This window comes from Gigantopelta aegis, chromosome 8 (assembly GCF_016097555.1).
Source record: "Gigantopelta aegis isolate Gae_Host chromosome 8, Gae_host_genome, whole genome shotgun sequence".
NCBI lineage: Eukaryota > Metazoa > Mollusca > Gastropoda > Neomphalida > Peltospiridae > Gigantopelta > Gigantopelta aegis.
In genome coordinates this window covers 18,316,808-18,340,503 of record NC_054706.1, presented here as the reverse complement: position 1 = coordinate 18,340,503, position 23,696 = coordinate 18,316,808, and the positions used below count along the sequence as shown (strand labels likewise).

Genomic DNA, 23,696 nt, shown 5'->3' with positions numbered 1-23,696 from the left:
ACTAGTTCATAAAAATAAACTCGAATGTAAATGCACATTAATGTGCATTTACATTCGAGTTTATTTTTATGAACTAATAAATTCACATGCTATAAGTGGAGCTGAAAATTACTCTGCTCAGGCAGTGATGGGGAGTGAGAGTGATCTCCCCTTAAATGGTGAGGTCTGGGAAAACGTTTATAACTGCCTGGTAATCAATGACAAGATACCAACCTATATTTAAAACACTACTGGAGAGTACCTTTTGTGTAATTAACAAATCAAGTGAGATAATTATGTGTATTTTACCTGTGTCTCCTGGAAAACCTGGTGAGAACAAAATGGCATATGTGAAAGCGTGTGAATATAAGTCAAATTATATCAGTGTACATACATACAAGTATGTGTCAACATCACAGATGTGATACGCAGTTGAAAAATAAAATCGGAAATTATCTTTTCAAAGCTGAAAATTCTATATAACACTTTTAACAGGTATGCAATGTAGTTAAATAAAGGTAATTTTCAGCATTTTATATCAAATCCAATCTATTTTGTAAAGATTATTTTATGTGGAAAAGCTGAAACATCACATCTGTGCTACATGTGTGTGTGAATAGAGTGACATAAGTGAATGTGACCATATTAAAATATTTGTTCACACACACACACAATGTTTATGATTACAAGAGCACAACTCGTGTAGTTCGAAATGACCACCATTGTTTTTAATATCTGTTGGGTTTTTTTTATCCATGAATAACATGTGCAATGAAACTATGACATTGTGTTTACACACATGCATGTACTGTAACAAGTAAATAAAATATATGCATATAAATACATGCAATTAAAAGACCTTTTGATTTTGAAAAACCTGGGGGATTAAAAAAAGGGGTTACCTTTTAAACCATTAATAGATTTATAAACAATTTCTTGACAAACTGAAGATTGTGATATTATGATATACAAAAGGGACTACATACCATAATTAGTAATACCAAAGATTTTTTTTAACGAAAGCACAAGAGCAAATTAATTAATCAAGTACATTTTTGTATCTCCTAAGTTCAAGAGCAATAACTCTGTAAAAAAAAGGCAAGTCATAATGAAAGTTAAACTTAATCAGTAACAGTACATAATAAAACAGTATACTAAATTCCATCTGAAAAAGTAAAAAAAAACTAATGTTCATATCTCCTAAGTTCAAGGACCCTAACTCTGTAAAACATTTGTAAATTGCCATAAAAGTCAAACTTGATCTGTAATAGTACATTATAAAACCATACACAAAAGTCAAACTTGATCTGTAATAGTACATTATAAAGCCATACACAAAAGTCAAACTTGATCTGTAATAGTACATTATAAAGCCATACACAAAAGTCAAACTTGATCTGTAATAGTACATTATAAAGCCATACACAAAAGTCAAACTTGATCTGTAATAGTACATTATAAAGCCATACACAAAAGTCAAACTTGATCTGTAATAGTACATTATAAAGCCATACACAAAAGTCAAACTTGATCTGTAATAGTACATTATAAAGCCATACACAAAAGTCAAACTTGATCTGTAATAGTACATTATAAAGCCATACACAAAAGTCAAACTTGATCTGTAATAGTACATTATAAAGCCATACATACAAGTTCAGCTCAATATCTTGAGGCATTGGGCGAAACAAAGTCTGGAAAATAAATGTCTCTATCTCCTAAGTTCAAGGGCCATAACTCTGTCAAAAATGGGTAAATCATCATGAAATTCAAACTTGATCTAGTATATGATAAAGCTATACACAAATTTTCAGCACAATATATCAAGGCATTGTATATATAAAAAAAAAACATTAAAAAAACTATAAGTGGGACAGAAAGACGGACGGACGAACAGACAGACAGACAGACAGACAGACAGACAGACAGACAGACAGACAGACAGACAGACAGAGATGAAACCTGCAGTCCCCTCCAGTTGGACCAGTAGGGGACTAATAATAATGGGCTACTGAATGGCAAACATTTGATAATTATGACCTATACCGGTAGTCCTAGAGGACATATGGCAGCAAGGAATGACTGCAACCAAAACCCTCATCCACGGTGTCAGGAAGTTACTAACATTCATACATATATAAAACAACATTCAATCCCATATTACATCTTCAGTATATTACATACAGCATTTAATATGCTAGTAATGAATTAAACTGTGACTGCAAGACCATGTGTTCCCTTAATTCTTTCCATCAGAATATATTCCACTCCTAAAATGCTGAGAAGACAAAAACTATTATATGCTTAAAATACTGAGGCATCAAAATTAAATACCTTGAAATGCTAAGGAGTAAAAAAATATTCATTCCTGAACTACTGAGTAGTGGTACCTGGTAGATTTAAAAATGGTACAATTGCACTAAAATGCAGGTAAACCCAAATATATATATATATATATATACAGCCTTCATTATTAATGACTGGAAGAGATATTGATCTACATTTTCATTAATTTATAGGCTACCTGTACAAGTGTGTACATTTAATTACGACAGGTAAGTGTGTTAATTAACGTGAGAGGGTCAATGTTCTGAGATTCAAGTCATATGGCACACCTGGGCCCGTGCATACAACACTTTGAAAACAAATGTTAAAGTGTGTTTTGTTTAACGACACCACTAGAGCACATTGATTTATTAATCACGTATTGGCTGTTGGATGCCAAATGTTTGGTAATTTTGACATATACTCTTAGACAGGAAACCTGCTACAGTTTTCCATTAGTAGCAAGGGTTCTTTTATATGTATCATCCCACACAGAATAGCACATACTACGGCCTTTGATATACCAGTCGTGGTGCACTGGCTTAAACAAGAAATAGCCCAATGGGTCCACTGATGGGGATCGATCCTGGACTGACCTCATATCAGGCTACGTCTCACCCACAACACTTTGAAGTCCTGGCTTAAACTAGGCTTTAACTTTAACTACAATCTATTTGTATCTAGGCAAGACTTTATAAAAATTTTGGGAATAAACTTAAAAGTTATAGGACCATACATTTTAACTGCATCCATTTTGTATGAGGGAGGCTTTATTAAAAGTTTCTGTGAATTTTGATAGCAAACATACTACATATTTTGGTATGGGCTTATTCAAGGATATGGGCCTAATTCTTTAGATCTGCTAAAAATGGGAGTGGGCTTATTCACAGGTATGGGCTTATTCACAGGCATGGGCTTATTAACAGGCATGGGCTTATTCACAGGCATGGGCTTATTCACAGGCATGGGCTTATTAACAGGCATGGGCTTATTTCTGGTCAAATACGGTACTATTTTATTTTAATTAAAGGCGAAGACCCTATTTCAACGTGTAAAAATGCACACTAAATGTGTTTAAGTTACAAACCTGTGACACATTTGGATAACGTTACAAGAGAATGAAACAAGAGTCTGTGTTGTGAAATATTGTTAAAAATAGACTAAAACTCGACTCCATAACTGTTATTTCTCAGACGAGCATGCATTTTTTAAAATATGAAAAATGCATTTTGTGGTATTAAGAACACCAGGATGACCAGAAGCACTTCGGTTGTATGGAAATGGATAATCTAAGTAATAAAATATAAGTAATGTTTGATTTCAGTGATCATAAATGGCTCTAATACTGAATAATATGCCTTAGTGTTTAAAAACTAGAGTATGTCCCTTTAACAATTAAATGGGACTAAAAATTACTCTTCTTGAACTTGTCTCAGAGGAGTAAGGAGGAGTGAGAATGATCTCCCTTTAAACGGCAAGCTCTCTATATCACCATGCTTTCTAACAATCAAATTTGGTGAGATAAAAAGAAAGAAATGTTTTATTTAACAACGCACTCAACGCATTTTATTTACGGTTATATGGCGTCAGACATATGGTTAAGGACCACACAGATTTTGAGAGGAAACCCGCTGTCACCACTACATGGACTACTCTTTCCGATTAGCAGCAAGTGATCTTTTATTTGTGCTTTCCACAGGCAGGATAGCACAAACCATGGCCTTTGTTGAACCAGTTATGGATCACTGGTCAGTGCAAGTGGTTTACACATACCCACTGAGCCTTGCGGAGCACTCATTCAGGGTTTGGAGTCGGTATCTGGATTAAAAATTCCATGCCTCGACTGGGATCCGAACCCATTACCTACCAGCCTGTAGACTGATGGCCTAACCACGACGCCACCGAGGCCAGTTTGGTGAGATAAATGACAAAACATGTTCATATAGCATTGTTTCATTCAGACAGAAAATTCCTGTAGTTTCATTTATACTAGCAATGATTCAGTCTACCAGATATACTATATGTATTAATTAATTAATAATTCAAATTAATCCGGTCTCATCAGTGACTGAAGCGTACGAGTTGTGAACTAACATGCAGTATGCTAAAGGTATCTTTTGAAGCTGTATTAATAATTTAGTTTCCACCTATCTCGGGGGTGATAAAAGATAATCATGTAACAAATGGAGTGTGCTAGACACAACTGAGTGTGGACACATAACAAAGTTAAAGTTTGTTTTGTTTAACACCACTAGAGCACATTGATTTATTAATCATCAGCTATTGGATGTCAAACAGTTGGTCATTCTGACATATATACATGTAGTCTTATAAAGAAAACCCGCTACATTTTCCATAAGTAGCAAGGGATCTTTTATATGCATGACACATAAGACAATAACTGATATACAGGTACATAACACTATAGCTCACTGGTGGAGCACTCGGCTGAGGTTCTATGACTTAATTGTAGGATTGACTGCCCTTGGTAGACTTGGATGGGTTTTATTCCCATCCCAACCAGTGCCTAATGATTGGTACATCAAAGGCTGTGGTTTGACACCCATTAGCAGTGGCAGATACAGAAAATCCATTTGGGGGGGGGGGGGGGGGTCCCAGTGACATGAGGTGGAATGCCAAGGGAACATTGGAGGAGGTTTGGAGGGGGATTCGTAAAAAAAAATAAAAAAAATAATATATAATAAAATTATAACTATCGCAAAATTTAGGGGGGCCCAGGCCTCTGGGGTCCCAGGCCCCTGGGGTCCCCCTAGATTCACCTCTGATTAGCTGAGGTATTTTTTTTTTGTACTCGGGTGTCATTAAACATCCATTCAAATATGTCATAAAACCCCTCTAAACTGGACACCCACTGGATCAAGTAAAACATTAAGTTTTAAAGAGTATCCTGTTTACGGAGGTTCTGATCAGTACTGATATTTATAAAGGACCAGATGTGAGGAAATTACTCTGGCGTATGAAGGGTCCAGTTTTGAGGGGTTTTCACGGGTTTCACTGTATCGCCAGTGATCGTTGAGAAAACCACTGTTTACATTGAGTGGTAACACAGTACAATTATCTACCTGTATAGGTTTGAATGTACCTGGAGTAGTTGACAGTCATACACACTGAGTGGTAACACAGTGCAATTATCTACCTGTATAGGTTTGAATGTACCTGGAGTAGCTGACAGTCATACACACTGAGTGGTAACACAGTACAATTATCTACCTGTATAGGTTTGAATGTACCTGGAGTAGTTGACAGTCATACACACTGAGTGGTAACACAGTGCAATTATCTACCTGTATAGGTTTGAATGTACCTGGAGTAGTTGACAGTCATACACACTGAGTGGTAACACAGTGCAATTATCTACCTGTATAGGTTTGAATGTACCTGGAGTAGTTGACAGTCATACACATTGAGTGGTAACACAGTTCAATTATCTACCTGTATAGGTTTGAATGTACCTGGAGTAGTTGACAGTCATACACACTGAGTGGTAACACAGTACAATTATCTACCTGTATAGGTTTGAATGTACCTGGAGTAGTTGACAGTCATACACACTGAGTGGTAACACAGTACAATTATCTACCTGTATAGGTTTGAATGTACCTGGAGTAGTTGACAGTCATACACACTGAGTGGTAACACAGTACAATTATCTACCTGTATAGGTTTGAATGTACCTGCAGTAGTTGACAGTCATACACACTGAGTGGTAACACAGTACAATTATCTACCTGTATAGGTTTGAATGTACCTGGAGTAGTTGACAGTCATACACATGTATTAATTTTCATATACATAAGGGTGGGATGTAGCTCAGTGGTAAAGCTCTCTCTTGGTGCACGGCTGGTGTGGAATCAATCCTTGCCCATTGGACTATTTCTTGTCCCACCTAATGCACCATGACTGGTATACCAAAGGCCATGGTATGTGTTATCCTGTCTGTGGAAAAGTGCATATAAAAGATCCCTTGCTGCATCATGAAAAAATGTAGCAGGTTTCCTCTGGTGATGACATGTTATAATTACCAAATATTTGACATCCACTAGCCGATGATTAATTAATCAATGTGCTCTAGTGGTGTTGTTAAACAAAACAAACTTCTGTTTTTACTGTACCTCGATTAGTTTACAGTCATATTAATTTTCATATACATATTACATGTATCCACCGTGATTTAATGGGTAATAGATTTACAAGACCAAGAAGCATAAGATTTAACCTCAGTATCACAGGTTTTGCTGTACCAGTATGTTAGTGTATATTAATTCATATTCATGAATGCACAGGTCTTGCTGTACCAGTATGTTAGTGTATATTAATGAATATTCATGAATGCACAGGTCTTGCTGTACCAGTATGTTAGTGTATATTAATGAATATTCATGAATGCACAGGTCTTGCTGTACCAGTATGTTAGTGTATATTAATGAATATTCATGAATGCACAGGTCTTGCTGTACCAGTATGTTAGTGTATATTAATGAATATTCATGAATGCACAGGTCTTGCTGTACCAGTATGTTAGTGTATATTAATGAATATTTATGAATGCACAGGTCTTGCTGTACCAGTATGTTAGTGTATATTAATGAATATTCATGAATGCACAGGTCTTGCTGTACCAGTATGTTAGTGTATATTAATGAATATTTATGAATGCACAGGTCTTGCTGTACCAGTATGTTAGTGTATATTAATGAATATTCATGAATGCACAGGTCTTGCTGTACCAGTATGTTAGTGTATATTAATGAATATTTATGAATGCACAGGTCTTGCTGTACCAGTATGTTAGTGTATATTAATGAATATTCATGAATGCACATGTATCTGCCAAATGATCAACATAAAGACAGTTTATTTCACAGTGATCAATAAAATTCCTTCAGACCTACAATCCTTCTTGATTTCTTTTTCACTAACTACGCACACTGACAGATGTATGCATTTGTCATAGTAACCAGACAAAAGACGTACCCCATTAACCTGCTCATTCACACACCCAATTGAATTTCGCATGAGTGCAAACACAAAATAAATCGATTAAACTTTGACTTTATGAATACAGTGATTTTTCTTTCCCATATTCATGGTAAGAAGAAAGAAGGAGGTAAATGCCCTTTAGAAAACGTTTTATATTGTACGTGTATTACATGTAACCAGATACCATTACCTAAGTGTTTAAAAAAGAAGACTGGCTATTTTTATCCACCCACCTACATGAACCAAACACAAGTGCATGGCCTGTATTGAGTACAACTGAACATAGGGGTCAGCACTGTTGATTACCATGGAGCTTATTGGATCACAACATGGAATACGTCACTCCTTAATGGTGTATGACACAACTGTTAATCATCTCATTATATGCCACTCCTTAATGGTGTATGACACAACTGCTAATCATCTCATTATATCGTTAAATAGATAGATTACTACATAAGTCTGAGAACCACATGGAATGTATGGAACTAAGTTGGTAATATTTTATTCCATCAGTGAAGGTAATAGTACATTTCGCAAATGACTTCCATACATTGCATATAGTTCTTAATGCAGTGTAATAAATTAATTTATTCATTATTTATAAACCGTAATTTATTGACAAACTTCATGTATTGTTAAATTCACAATACAGTGGTAATGATCATACAGAATTAGAAGTGTATCATAATGCTACATTTGTAGTAAATATTTCCCCTTTGTTATTATTATAAGAATAATATAAAATCTAACTACATGTATACTGTATTCTTTTTCAATTAAAGTCTTTCCCTCCCACTTTGTCTATCTATGTCTGTCTGTCTCTCTCATTCTCTCTCTCAATCTCTTTCTGTTTATTTCTCACTCATTTTCTCATTCTCTTTCACTCATTTTCTCATTCTCTATCATTTTCTATATTTCCTCCATCTCTCGGTCTCTCTCTGTTTCTCTCTGTCATTTTCTCATATTCTGTCAGTCTGTCTGTCTGTCTGTCTGTCTGTGCCTCTGTCTGTCTCTGTCTTTATGTCTGTGCCACTGTCTGTCTGTGTGTGTGTGTGTGTGTGTCTCTCTCTCTCTCTCTCTCTCTCTCTCTCTCTCTCTCTCTCTCTCTCTCTCTCTCTCTCACACACACACAGACATAATCATCACCATCATGATCACCACTGACAAAATCATAATGATCTAATGTTTACAAACCATAAACATACATGTCCATTTAAATGGATGATGTTACAACAGCGTTAAAACAATACTGTCATGGAACGTACCACAAAGACAGCATTAATTAATATATCATTTAGGTAACAGTGTATTACAATGTATGTATTATAATTAGAGATTTTTAAAATAATTATTTAAACCTACTTTACATAAAGATTTTATAAATGTGTATAAATGGTGATAGCTGGTAAGACAAGGTGCACTGGATAAGATATTTTTGATAATGTTTACAATCTACAAAAATAATGTTGAATTTCAAAATCAAATTGCTTCATTAAGTATTTTTAAATAATACTTTTAATTTTCTATCATTTTATTTTCTTTGTGAAATAATATAATCATATGGTAATGTAAAATGTCAATCATATTTAAAAAAAACCCCACAATTTAATAATAATAATAATATTTAAAAAAAAAATCTCCTTCTATTTAAAAGAAACAAAGAAATCTTTCATTTAAACAATGTGCTTTTAAAGTCTGACTTAGTAATATAATAATATATTTTGTTTGTTGTGAAGAAACTCTTGAGTGTTTCATATTGAAGTATAGTGTAAGTTTCTGGAGAGGTACCATATTATAAATCAATAAAATAAATATTCTTTATAACCTCCTGATTGTAACATGCAAGCACTGCCCACATTCATTCATACATATACCACTATTGGTATTTAATCACACAGACCTCTTGGGAAAACACACCCGATTGGTTTCTAACATCATCAGCTAGCCAATCAGGTTTCAATTTGCTTTAATTGTACTATTATCCAATCAAGCATACATTTAAATATGTACCCTGCTAAATCATTTAGACTGGATGAGACGTGGGTGAGAGATATTGTAAATTTATGTAGTGTGTAAGGCAGTGACGTAAAGGTACTTAACAACTAAGTAAGTACTGACCTATTTACCGGATCTGCCATCACACAGTGTTGTTAATGGTAACAAGCTCACCTCAAAGCAAATGATGTAAACAGGCTGAGTCTGATTACTTTGCCTAGAATTATTTAAGTAGCAACTGGTCTGTTTGGAGCAATAAAGTTTATTTAACCATTAATTAGTATTTTTATCTAATCATTTGTATAAATGTTTTTAATTTTATTTTATTTTTTATTTTTTATTTTTTATTTTTTTAACTAACTCTCCCCCCACCCCTCTTGTTGTGAGCACAGTTTCTGGCCCTGGTCAGAAATCGTGCTCGCAACGAGCGTGCTTGAACATTAAATTGATATAAGCATGTTAATTCCCGATATCTGACCTGACAGTCATTTGTGGGCATACATACATACATACATGTTTGGAACACTGGCCTCGGTGGTGTAGTGGTTATGGCTGGTAGGTAGTGAGTTCATATCCCAGTACTGGCTCCCGGACCTAGAGTGAGTTTAACAATGCAGTGGATAGGTGTGAGGCCATTGCAGTGATTTCTCTTCCACTAACCACTAACAACTGATCACTGACCCTCTGTTCTAAACAGACAGCCCAGATAGCCGGGGTGTGTGCCCAGGACAGCATGCTTGAACATTAATGTGATATAAGCACGAAAATAAGTATAAACAAACTGTGGAGCAGTGGTTATGCCATCAATCTTAACTAGTCTCAGGGGAGTGATGGGGAGCAAGAGTGATAGCTCCCTTTTAATGGTAAGTCTGCATATGGGCCTGTTAAGGATGGGAGATACTCAACTCACATCCTAGTACTGACTGCGTGTTACTCGTGTAGTGAGTTTTAACAGCTCAAAGGAGAGGTGTCAAAAGTTAGTGTGTTTTGTTTGATGACACCACTAGAGCACATTGATTTATTAATTGCAGGCAATTGGATGTCTTAGAGAGAAAACACACTACATTTTTCCATTAGTAGCAAGGGATCTTTTATATACAGCATCCTACAGACAGGGTAGCACATATCACAGCCTTTGATATACCAGTTGTGGTGCACTGGCTGGAATGAGAAATTGCCTAATGGGCCCACCGTTAGAGATCAATCCCAGACTGACAGCGCATCAGGCGAGCGCTTTATCACTGAGCTACGTTCTGCCACGGAGAGGCGTAACGGCAGTACATTGACATCTCTTTATCACTGAGCTACGTTCTGCCACGGAGAGGCGTAACGGCAGTACATTGACATCTCTTTATCACTGAGCTACGTTCTGCCACGGAGAGGCGTAACGGCAGTACATTGACATCTCTTTATCACTGAGCTACGTTCTGCCACGGAGAGGCGTAACGGCAGTACATTGTCATCTCTTTATCACTGAGCTACGTTCTGCCACGGAGAGGCGTAACGGCAGTACATTGTCATCTCTTTATCACTGAGCTACGTTCTGCCACGGAGAGGCGTAACGGCAGTACATTGACATCTCTTTATCACTGAGCTACGTTCTGCCACGGAGAGGCGTAACGGCAGTACATTGACATCTCTTTATCACTGAGCTACGTTCTGCCACGGAGAGGCGTAACGGCAGTACATTGACATCTCTTTATCACTGAGCTACGTTCTGCCACGGAGAGGCGTAACGGCAGTACATTGACATCTCTTTATCACTGAGCTACGTTCTGCCACGGAGAGGCGTAACGGCAGTACATTGACATCTCTTTATCACTGAGCTACGTTCTGCCATGGAGAGGTGTACTCTATAAAATGTTTGACATCCAATAGCCGATGATTGATTAATCAATGTGTTCACGTGGTGTTGTAAAACAAAACAAACATTTTGCCCTATCGAAGCAGAGGGCACTGGGGCATAATTCACTAAACTCTCACAACTTTGCGATCTCGCAGTGCAATGCAAAAAGTCTTGCAAAGAGGATGTTTTGTTGTCTAGCAGATCCTAAGAGAGCTTTCTGAATTAGGCCCCTGGACACTTGTGAATAGTTCAGTTGTACGACGTACACTAAAATATTAACATTAATATTACTGGTAGCCTTCAGACTAGTGAAGTCAACAAAAGTCAATGTCATTCATGCGTTTCAATACTGAAAACAATATTTGTTGACCATCTAGGTGTCAATGGGCTAAGTTAGTATGCAGCACATGCATTAACATGTCCACACAGAGGACAATAGATCAGGAATTATTAGCATACAGAACTATATTGATCATTTTGGTAGATACATACAGGTCAGGGTTTGAAACTCGCTAAAAATATGGTAGCCCAAAAAATAATAATGCATTAGCTCAGTAGGTAGACCAGTAGAGCTAAATTTAATCAGGGATGAACAGTATGAGATATATATTGTGATATAGGTTCCTTGTATCACAATCATCAATTGTATTCTTGTTAAGTTTATTTTTGCATCTGAAATAAAACATCTTAAAATCTAAACATTCTTAATCTCGATCCCGCCTAAGTTTTATACAGTTTATTGTTTGTAGTTAACTAACCTAACAAATTATTTAAAAAATGCATATTTATAAGTTATTAAATTAGCGTTTATTTCTGAGTGAAATAATTTTTATTTGCCTCAATCTTTATCGAGTGACAAATGAAGATAATTTAACGAGGGACATAAACTTCATTCAAAATGGTAGTGAGTCTAATATCCTATTTATTACCCAAATAATTATGCTTTAAACAAAGAATCATTATATTAGAATGCACTTGGTGATAATTTGTGATGTCATGTGGGACGTCACATTCCTATTGGGACGTAACCCTTTAATATATACCAAAATACACGTTTCTGAGAATTCAAAATTGGCGTAAACCATTCATGGGTTACGCAAACACAAATTCATGTAACCCATTCCATTTTTAGATAACCCATCGCAAACATGTAAATGATGTCATAATTTCAAGTTGCGAATGAAAAATGGGTTGTGCAAACTATACTTTCATGAGTGATGTGCGAACGAAAATATCGCTCTCGCAATTTTCAGGGGCTTGAGATTTTTCGAACCATATGAGTCATATAGTAAAACTATATATTAATACAACATACCGAATCCAACTGCGCCAGATTCATCTTCGGGCTTCTTTCCACAGTAATCTTTATCTGCGATGTAGGCGACTAAGATGAGAACCGGGAACAGTAAGAATGTGATGACCGCCTCCCACAGATCTACGTAGTCTGGTGTGATGAGGACGAGAATCACGATGAGCCAGACGTACGCGAAGATACAGAAGATGCTAGTCACCGCGAACACCTTCACGTACTTCACAGTCCGCTTTTCACCATCGGGAATCATGAATATACACACACCCGTGATGCACAACAAGTTGAACGCCGCCGACCCAACGATCGTGCTGGGACCTAGCTCCCCGGCTCTGAAAGTATTACCGACAATTTCGATGCAGGAGAGTAAAATTTCAGGAGCGCTCGAACCAAGTGCCATGAGAGTCAGATTGGCGACTGTGTCATTCCAGACCTTGATTTCGATTTCGTTGTACCCAGTTGCAGACTTTGGGTTGGAGATGCGAAGGGTTCGTGTTTTGCTGGTGATGGTTTCGATGGCTCGCATGAAGACGTCTGCCACTATGGAGACGGCCATGAAGCTCCAGAGGAGACCAAATAGATAGATTCCCGTGCGCACACCAACGGGCCAAGTGTACTCGTTGACAAACGGCATCAACAGACCCACGTCTGAGCATGTGTACGCGGTCAGGTCACACGTTGCGTTGGATGTCATCTCGGTGTCTTTGGTTTATCAGCTGAAAGGAGAAATAAATAAAAATAAAAATAAACATTTATTTAAAAAATGGCTTTTATGCGACATAATTTGTATTAATTTAATGCTAAACAGTTCTGTGCAACTGAATAATATGCAAATAATCGATTTATGCTATAAACCGATATGCAATAAAGTGGATTTGACTGTATTAAGGGAAGGTGAGAAAAGGAACCAATTGTTTAATGACAGCTCAGCACATATTTAAACCATGGCTATCTGGAAAGGAATTTAAAGACTGTCTCCTTAACACAGTTTTAAACCATGGCTATATGTTGTATTATCATACATGTATGGCTGTTTCAATATTGGGCTAGAGAATAAGGAAAGAAATCACATTACTCTTAGAAAGAATGAACTTTCTCATACACAGGACAGCACACACCAGTTGTAGGATCAAACCCCTTCAGTGACCACATTCTCTAATTTGTTTTTTTCCCCCCAATCACAACCATTGCTCCACAACTGGTATATCAAAGGTCATGGTATGTGCTGTCCTGTTTATGCAAAAGATCCCTTGCTGCAAATGAAAAACTGTAGCAGGTATTCTCTGAAAACTCAGGAAACATTTTGTTTTCAAAATCTTGATTAGCAATATTTCTAGTCAATTAAAAAGTGATTAGCAACTACTGTTTAATATTTTAGAATTGTATAGTGATCTCTGAAACTTTAGTAGCAAATTGTGACGTAATACTGAACAAATGTTGAATGACCCAATGTTTCACATCGAATAGCTGATGATTAATTAATCAATGTGCTCCAAAAAAGAAAGAAATGTTTTATTTAATAACACACTCAACACAATTTATTTACGGTTATATGGTTACAAAAAAATAAGGTTAAGGACCACACAGATATTGAGAGAGGAAACCCGCTGTTGCCACTTCATGGGCTACTCCTTTAGATTAGCAGCAAGGGATCTTTTATATGCACCATCCCACAGACAGGGTAGGCCTTTGATATACCAGTCGTGGTGCACTGGCTGGAACGAGAAATAGCACAATGGGAATCGATCCCAGACCGACTGCACAGTGAGCGAGCGCTTTACCACTGGGATACGTCCCGCCCCTCAATGTGCTCTAGTGCTCATTAATTGTTTTAACATTATGGAAATGTTTTATTTAACGACGCACTCAACACATTTTATTTACAGTTATATGGCGTCAGACATATGGTTAAGGACCACACAGTTATTGAGAGGAAACCCGCTGTAGCCACTTCATGGGCTACTCTTTTTCAATTAGCAATAAGGGATCTTTTATATGCACCATCCCACAGACAGGGTAGTACATACCACAGCCTTTGATATACCAGTCGTGGTGCACTGGCTGGAATGAGAAACAGTCCAATGGGCCCACCGACAGGGATTGATCCCACACTGACTGCGCATCAAGTGAGTGCTTTATCACTGGACTACGGCGCACCACTAACATTATGGCTGCTTGTTGTCTAACATGTAACTAGTTCAACAGTTGGTCAAATTTGTGAGAAAGGAAAACACATATGCTAAGGAAACCACACATGCTAAGGAAACCACACACACTACTCAAGATGATCAAATAGCAGACTGAACTTTGTTGTCGACAGAACAGCACACACCATGACCTTTGTAATGCAGGAAAACAACGACAGACTTCAAAGGTGAACAAAGTTAAAAAGTTAAAGTTTGTTTTGTTTAACAACACCACTAGAGCACATTGATTTATTAACCATCGGCTATTGGAAGGAAGGAAATGGTTTATTAAATGATCACTCAACACATTTTATTTATGGTTATATAGCGTTGGACATATGGTTAAGGACCACACAGATATTGAGGAAGGAAACCTGCCATCAACTCTTCATGGGTTACTCTTTTCGATTAGCAGCAAGGGATCTTTTATATGCACCACCCCATAGACAGGATAGCACATATCACGACCTTTGATGTACCAGTCATGGTGCACTGGCTGGAGCGAGAAATAGCCCAATGGGCCCACCAACGGGGATCGATCCCAAACTGACTGTGCATCGAGCGAGTGCTTTACCACTGGGCTACGTCTTGCCCTCGGCTATTGGATGTCAAACATTTGGTAATTCTGACATATAGTCATAGAGAGGAAACCCGCTACATTTTTCCATTAGTAGAAAGGGATCTTTTACATGCACCATCCCACAAACAGGATAGCACATACCACAACCTTTGACATGCCAGTCATGGTTCATTGGCTGGAACAAGAAATAGCCCAATAAGCCCACCGACGAGAATCGATCCAAAACCGACTGTGCATCAAGCAAGTGCTCTATCACCCAGGCTACGTCCCACCCCTTGTTTTGTTTAAAGACACCACTAGAAAGTAAAATATATTTATTCATCATCTACTATTGGATGTCAAACATTTGGAGGAAACCCGCTACATTTGTCCATTAGCAGCAAGGGATCTTTTATATGCACTTTCCCACAGACAGGACAGCACATACCATGGTTTTTGATATACCAGCTGTGATGCACTGGTTGGAACGGGAAAACAGTTCAAAGATAGATCCACTGAGGTGATTCATTCGCATGATGTAAGAACCTCTGTTGAGCATTCTACCGAATGAGCTAGACGTAACAGCAATAATTTCTAAATGCTGGAATGTCATTAAAACATATCTTCATTTCTTTTTCTGTCATAATTTACTGATTGGAAACAAAATACTTATTTCTTTTGGTTAAATTTTTTAAATATAATAACAAAAAAATTAAATATTAATAATAATAATAATGTAATACAGTGAAACCCCTCTAACCTGGACACCCTTGGGACCAAGACAAATGTCCGGTTATAAGAGGGACCTGGTTTAGAGAGGTTGGGTTCTGTCCTGGCTTTTAAAAAGGGACTTTATAAAACGTCCGGTTTTGAGGGAATTCTGGTTTACAGAGGTTCTGGACTTCAGAGGTTTCACTGTAATAATAATAATAATAATAATAATAATAATAAATATATTGTAAAAAAAATAATGATAGTGATTATGATGATAATGATGATATTGATGATGATATAATGGTGATTATGGTGATGCTGATAGTGATGATGATGACAATGATTATAATGATGGTGATGGTAATGATGGTGATGATGATGATGATGACAATAATCATGATCATCATCATTGGGATCATCATTATTATCATTAATATATAAATTATATAATAGCTGGAAAAAATGACCTGTTGTCAGTATAAATTAGTTAGCAACACTGAAATACCATAGGCCAAATTTATATATTAATTCCATGTGCGTTTAGTCTTCACAATAAAACATAACAATTAACTCATCACATTTAGCAATATCTTTATAATAAATACAAATTATACATATTCGCATATTCATAATTCCACAATAATCAAAAATTAAATTTTATAAAATAATAGTAACAAAATAAAATAAATTAAAATAAAACAAAAACTCATAAATAAAATATCTTACCTTTAAAAGAGGGGTGTTTTACCATCCACGATCAAGTAGTGATTAGACGTTGACGTTAATTTGACTTGTGCTGTAATTTATCGACTCAGTAAGATCGCTGTGTCCTCATGTGTTTTATTTATGTTCGCAACACTAACGACTGGCGGAGCGCCCGACATCGGTGTGTTGATGCGGTTACTATCAACACCATGCGGATAACAGGTAGCGATATGTAGTGACGTAGGTAGAAAAAATGGGGGCTCGCGTGGACATATTGATCGGACTTTAAACTTTTAGATCTGCGTTCAAAATTTTATGTCGAAATTACTTCTTCTTTTTTTTTAATATTATTATATAGTCCGATCCTCTCTTCTTTCTCTTATTTAATTTTGGACTGTCCTTCTAAAATGCTCCAAATTATATAAATATTCGACCGAGCAGTCAATTCTTTTTTATTTTTGGCTTGTAACCTTTTAAATTTTTTTATCTATTAACTTCTTTACTAATTGCTATTTTCAAAATTCTGCCCAGTTTCTACCACCACCACGCATTTGGCGTGAGTATCACGCATTTGTCACAAACATCACGCTCTCACGCAACCTTACTATAATCTCACACTTTTTCTAAAAATAAAAATATCTTATACAGGCCCGTACGCGGGGGGGGGGGGGGGGTGTGCGATGGGTGTGTACGCACCCACCCCCCAAATTACTAAAGGTTCACTTTTCTCTATTAAATTTAAATAACGTTACGTAATCGTTGTTGTTTTGAGGGGTTATTTTTATGTTGATTGGTCCCATCATGAACAATTCGCACCCACCCATTAAAAATCCTGCGTACGGGCCTGTTATAATCGTGGTTTATATTTTAGAGCTGAATGGAATTATATGCTGATTGTGCAGGTCTCAGAATTCTACCTATTAATAATAATACAGCATATTGAACCTATCCTCGGTTCAGTACCAACAATCACTCGCGGGTGCTACCGATGACCGACTTGTATGGTTTAACATTAACCGTATTAATTAGTAAAACTTGCACTCGCTCGATTTTGTTTTAGAGATTTCCATTTTGGACTTAAACAAACAACAACAAAAAACTTCGCCCTGAATCCGACCAAGAGCCTGCAGTCCCTGGACCCTGATTTCTAATTTTCTCACCCCTAAGAATTGTCACAGGTTGACAGCTCTGTAAAAACTAGGAAGAATATTTTAGCCTTAGCGGCGGAAGGTTCGTCCGAACCCCCAGGCTACACCCTACACCCTCCCCGGGAGGGGATTGTTTGTTAGCAGTTACGAGTAAAATGTTTTTGAAAATATGTCACACAGATTATACTTGTATAAGTTTATTTATTGCCTTAAGTTTTATATCTAGTCAGCATACATGATATAAATACTGATACATGTATACAAATAAATTCTATGTAAAATAGACATGTATGTAGGCCTTCAGGATAATGGCGGGGAGTGATGTTCACATAATATGGCAACTGACAAAAACAATACAAATACAACGAGGGCCTATGTAATCTAAAACTAGATTAATAGAGGATATTTCACGTTTTTGTCAAATTTGATTTACATCTCATCTCGTGAAGTTTGCAATTATATTTCACGAGTCACGCTTGCGCGACGAGTGTGATATGATTGCAAACTTCACTAGATATAAATCATATTTGACCAAAAAAAACCATGAAATTTTCTATTTATTATATAACTTTTGGCAATTTACCTTTATTTTTAAAAATGCAAGCAGCAAAATAGTTCCGGCTTTCTTACAGTCAGGATAACACATTTGAGAGTGAAATAGTGAAATTTTCACTCTAAAATGTGTTATCGTCACTGAGTGACTGATAACACTTTTATTTCACTGATATTTTAAGATATTTCACTAAATGTTATATAATAAATGAAGTTATTTCTTAAATTATTTGCCCGAATTATTGTTTTCTGAGGTTATTGAGCTCCTTAATATTTTTCAGTAGTTAGGTCATAACACGCTTTAATTAAAGTATAAAATGAAATTAATTTTCTATTTCATTGAAATTACAAACTGTACATAGTGTTTGTGTGTTTCAACATCTTCATATCAACCAAATTCTATATTTAAGATGTTCTGATTTTTTCTAACGCTTTTAAATAAAGCATTGCTATATACGGGTTTTTTTTCCCCAATAGGTTTGCAACTTAAATTCGTTTAATAAATCTTGATAAGACTTTCTTTTGATGTTGTTTCATTCTGCTATAGCATTCATACACGGATACATCCCGTGGTATTTCGTTTATTATGGTAAAAATATAATTATCTAACTTTTATAAATTCCCTATATAGCCTAATTTAAACCAGTCATGCCGAGTCCCTGTCTGTCATTCATTAACCCATGCAACTATTTTCTATCATATTGCTGCATTTCTACATAAAGAGCTCGTAAAATACAATTATTGGTCTTACAAGTAACATAATTACTTTATCCAAAATTTAAAAATTCTTAATTTCCTCATTATTTGCATCGGAAAGCGCCCTAGTTCACTATATATAAAATCGTGACATATGTGTCTTTACGTACTCCTAGTATCTTTTTACAGAACTGTACATGCAATGTTTCTATATATATATATATATATAATATATATATATATATATATATATATATATATATATATATATATATATATATATATATATATATATATATATATAGATATATATATATATATATATATATATATATATATATATATATATATATATATATATATATATGTATATATATATATATATATATATATATGTAGATCTATATATATTTATATATATATAAATATGCATATCTCTCACAAAACTGCAATCTCACACTAATTACACATTACACACACACACACGCACACACACGCACGCACGCACACACAGAGTTTCAATCTTGAAATAATTCCTATTACAAATACTTAATATTGCAAAAGTGCTTTCGACCTGTAATTCTTTTCAGTACACTGTATGGACTGATAATCATAGTATGGTTAAAAACTTAGCCTAAATAATAAACCAAGATAATTAAACTCATTAACAACTTCTAATTGATGTTTGTTGTAAAACCATAATTCATTATTTCGGATTTTTCCTTCGTTTAAAAAAAATAACTATCTTTGTCTTAACCGTACTAAAAGTTAAATGCCATTTTAAATACAAGTTTGATAAAGAAGTAAGCCAAGATTAATTTCCATACGACAGAATCCGTAATTGGCCGAGATATTCCGAATGATTACGCAATCCACAGCTGCCCATACTAGCGTTACGCTACACTCCGTCCAGTCAACATGAAGTAAAACCAGTCTATTGCAGAATTCTAACTTTCACTTCGACGGTAAAAGGATCATGAACACAATGTTTAAAATTGGGGGTGGTCTGATTGCATTTGGAATTGCTACAGAAATCGTGTACCAGGTATATTTGCGATGGAAGGGTAAACGAAAAGATAAGGACCCACAGATCATAACAGATGTGCTGTTTTTCCCAGACAAGAGAGTCGCGTGTCTGGATTTTTTTCACAAACCGAAAGGCTGTGCGAATAAGAACTGTCGGTATTCACACAGTGACAACTCTCTCAGTGAACTGTACAGACATCTGAGTAGCGCCAAGAAGTGCCTGGACGTGTGCGTGTACACGATATGTTGTAAGGAGCTGTGCGATATTCTCATATCGCACCACAAGAGGGGAGTGGCGGTACGCGTCGTAACGGACAACGATCAGCTCAATCTGACAGGGGCCCAGGTCTGGAGACTGCGATCTGAAGGTGTGTCCTCCACCCCCAACCCACCCCCCTCAGTGTGATGCCATTTCTAGTGCACACTAAATCCCACGATTTAACTCTTACTTCTCTTCAACTTGGGTCATTTTACAGGCTCCAATGCAGGAATTTTAGCAATGGGGATGTGTGTGTGTCTAGATTGTGGCGAGCAGAGTTTATGGGGAGGGGGTCGAGATGTGCCTTCCTGGAAAATTATTTAAAAAAAAAAAAAAAAAAGTTTTATTTAATGACACATTCAACACATTTTTTTTTTAACGGTTATATGGCATCAGACATATGGTTAAGGACCACACAGATATTGAGAGAGATCTTTTATATGCACCATCTCACAGAGAAAGTAGTACATACCACAGCCTTTTATATACCAGTTGTGGTGCACTGGCTGGAACGAGATATAGCCCAATGGGCCTACCGATGGGGATCGATCCCAGACCGACCGCACAGAGAGCGAGCGCTATACCACTGGGCTACGTCCCACTCCTATTTAAAATAAAGAAAATATGCTTGAGCAGTGGGTAAGGACTTAATTTGCTTTGCGGTTGGTCTAGGATCCATCCCTGGTCAGTGGGTCCATTGGGCTATTTCTTGACTGGTATATTAAAGGCTGTGGTATACACTATCCTGTTTATGGGATGATGCACCTCGACTGGTATATCAAATGCTGTGGTATGTACTATCCTGTCTATTGCTACCAATGGAAAAATGCATTGGGTTTGCTCTCTAAGACTACATGTGCCAAACTTACTAAATGTTTGACATCCAATAGCCGATGATTAATCAAACAAAACAAACTTTAACTTTTACACAGAACACAGGTGCAGTTTAAAATGTGCTACGGTGTTAAACATTTCTTTTCAATTACTTTCAGGAGTTCCAGTAAGGACAGGTAACTCTTCCTACTACATGCATCACAAGTTTGTGATTGTTGACCGTGAACTGCTTCTGAATGGTTCCTTCAACTGGACACGACAGGCCATCACCGGGAACCAGGAGAATCTTATTGTGATGAACATACCACATGTTGTGAACAAGTACCTGGGTGAATTTGAGAAACTGTGGGTCGAGTTCAATCCTGCAAACGTTCACAAGTCTGAGCTGCATGCAGAGGCCAAAGTGCAATTGGTTAACGGTGAAGAAAAGTGGTAATCTAGGGCTCAAAATAACGACCTGCAAAAAACCAAAAAGCAGTCCATTTGTAGACCTAGTGGATGAAATAGAAATTCATCTGCTAAAACCACAAAAAGAAAACTGCATGTCATTGTTCAAGAGATAGATGTACGTACGATTACCTCACCTGTTCTTAATTCCATAATTCTCTAAAATACATCTCAAAAGCAGGGTTGGAAATTCTCCTTGGATCCGCGGTTTTCCTCTCATGGAACATTGCATTTCCTCGCATTTTAATAGTCCTCGCCCCCGGACCCCTCTAGATTTCCTAATTTTTACAGTTCATCACCCCAGACCCCTCTAGATTACCTTTTTTTACAGTTCACCACCCCGGACTCCTCTAGATTACCTCTTTTTTTTACAGTTCACCAATTCCCACCCCTGCAAAAGACCTAGGCTAATTTTTCACATACTGTCCCAAACCATAACCTGACCCGGTGTTGTTTTATTTCCAGCAAACCATACTGTTTTCTTAGCAGTACATATTTCTTTTGACATACTATTTAAAAACACAAAACCAGCAGGCTACATTTTACTTCCTTCTCCACGAGTACTCGGTTGTGGATGGAGTCTAGCAAGACTCGAGCCCGTTCACAGTATTTGAGTACTCATGCAAGGAAAAGCACTCAAGTTTTAATTTTTTTAATTTTTTTACATAATTTTGCTATACTTGCCACCGGTTACATTGTAGGGCTATAAAACATGGAGGGAAAACAAAAGCCTAATGTGTGGAATGAAATACAATGGGATAATTTGGCATTCATGTTCAGCACAGGAATTAAGATGCACAATGCTATTTTACTTTATTACCTAGTCTCGTGTAACTGTTGGGTACTTTGGTCTGGGTTGAGTATGACCCTGGAGTACCCAAGTCCAATATTTTGGACTCGTGGAGGCCTTATTTTGAGCCCTGTAATCCATTATTAGTATTAAAGCTTGTTGAATAAAATCAGTTAAAGCCGCTACCTCAGTTATACAGCCACCTATGTAAAGATGCTGTATTTGTAAATCAAGAAAATGACTGTATAAAGCAATCACCTGTTTTTAGTAGTTAATGTGTTTGAATAGTTAGATATTATATCTTTGTTATTTTTGATGGATTATATATATGTAAGATAAAAATAATAGTAGGACAAATTGTGAATTCAGCTTTGGTTCCCTTGCAGAGTTTGTCATTCTCACCTTTACAGAATACAGCCGAAAACATAAGCCATTAAAGGGACTTTCCTGAGTTTGCTGCAATTTTTAAGATGTTATTGACTAACAGAGACTTTTTAACATTTGAAATTACATATCAAATGTATTTTTCTGCATAAAGTATTAGTGGCTGTATATTAAACGTGTTTCTGATTGTTTCTAATATTTTTTCATACATACAAAATTATTTGAAGACAAAAATCCAGTTTGGGCTTCTTAAAAATATTAAGATGACCAAAAACACATTGAATATACAGACACTAATATTCTAAACAAGAAAATATATTTACTATGTAAGTTTAATCATAGAAATATTTTATTAGTCGGGAACATCTTACAATGCAGCAAACTCAGGAATATCACTTTAACCTATTATTCTGTATTTAACTACAATGCACACTTTTTTGACAAGACGAAGAGTCCAGTACTTGCAAACCCAAAGTTGTACTTTTCAAGACATTCATATCGGACTATCTGTATGTCATATGGTAATTAATTACATGTATTTTAAAGTCCTGCAGTTTTTGAAATTAGTAAACACGCTGTTCACTATCTTTTAAAACAGGGTGATTGACAAAATGCATATACCCGGTATAGCAAAAAATACAGGAAACATATTGTTTTCCTGGTTGTTATTTTAAACATTTATTCATGTCACAGAATCATCTGAAAGGATCAAAGAATAGGTGTAGTTGTCAGTGATTAGTTTAAGTTGTTCTTTTAGCTCCGATATTCTGACCAGCTCAGGTCCAGAGACAGGGATTGGGAGGAGGGATGTGTGTCTAGCATAAACATACATAACTTGATTACCACTTCACAAATCTGTTAAAATGATGCATTGTTAATAGTCAAAGCAAACTGCAAGATTCATGATAAAATTGTCCAAATCCGTGTCAGTAATACAA

At 36.3% G+C, this 23,696-nt stretch overlaps 2 protein-coding genes across 2 annotated transcripts in view; one reads left to right on the top strand and one right to left on the bottom strand.

Annotated features, from left to right (window-relative positions):
- LOC121379244 (sodium/calcium exchanger 2-like) overlaps positions 1-16,750 on the bottom strand; it is a 49,521-nt gene extending 32,771 nt beyond the window's left edge. The window contains exons 1-2 of the mRNA XM_041507767.1: positions 16,644-16,750; positions 12,465-13,174 (exon numbers count right to left, since the gene is read on the bottom strand). Coding sequence (XP_041363701.1) covers positions 12,465-13,152 — 688 coding nt within the window. The 5' untranslated portion in view covers positions 13,153-13,174; positions 16,644-16,750. The remainder of the gene's footprint in view (positions 1-12,464; positions 13,175-16,643) is intronic.
- Positions 16,751-19,947: 3,197 nt separating this feature from the next.
- LOC121379209 (mitochondrial cardiolipin hydrolase-like) lies at positions 19,948-22,924 on the top strand. Its single transcript, XM_041507708.1, has 2 exons — positions 19,948-20,412; positions 21,296-22,924. The coding sequence occupies exons 1-2, from the start codon at positions 19,995-19,997 to the stop codon at positions 21,571-21,573; spliced, it is 696 nt and encodes a 231-aa protein (XP_041363642.1). The 5' UTR covers positions 19,948-19,994; the 3' UTR covers positions 21,574-22,924.
- Positions 22,925-23,696: the final 772 nt, after the last annotated feature.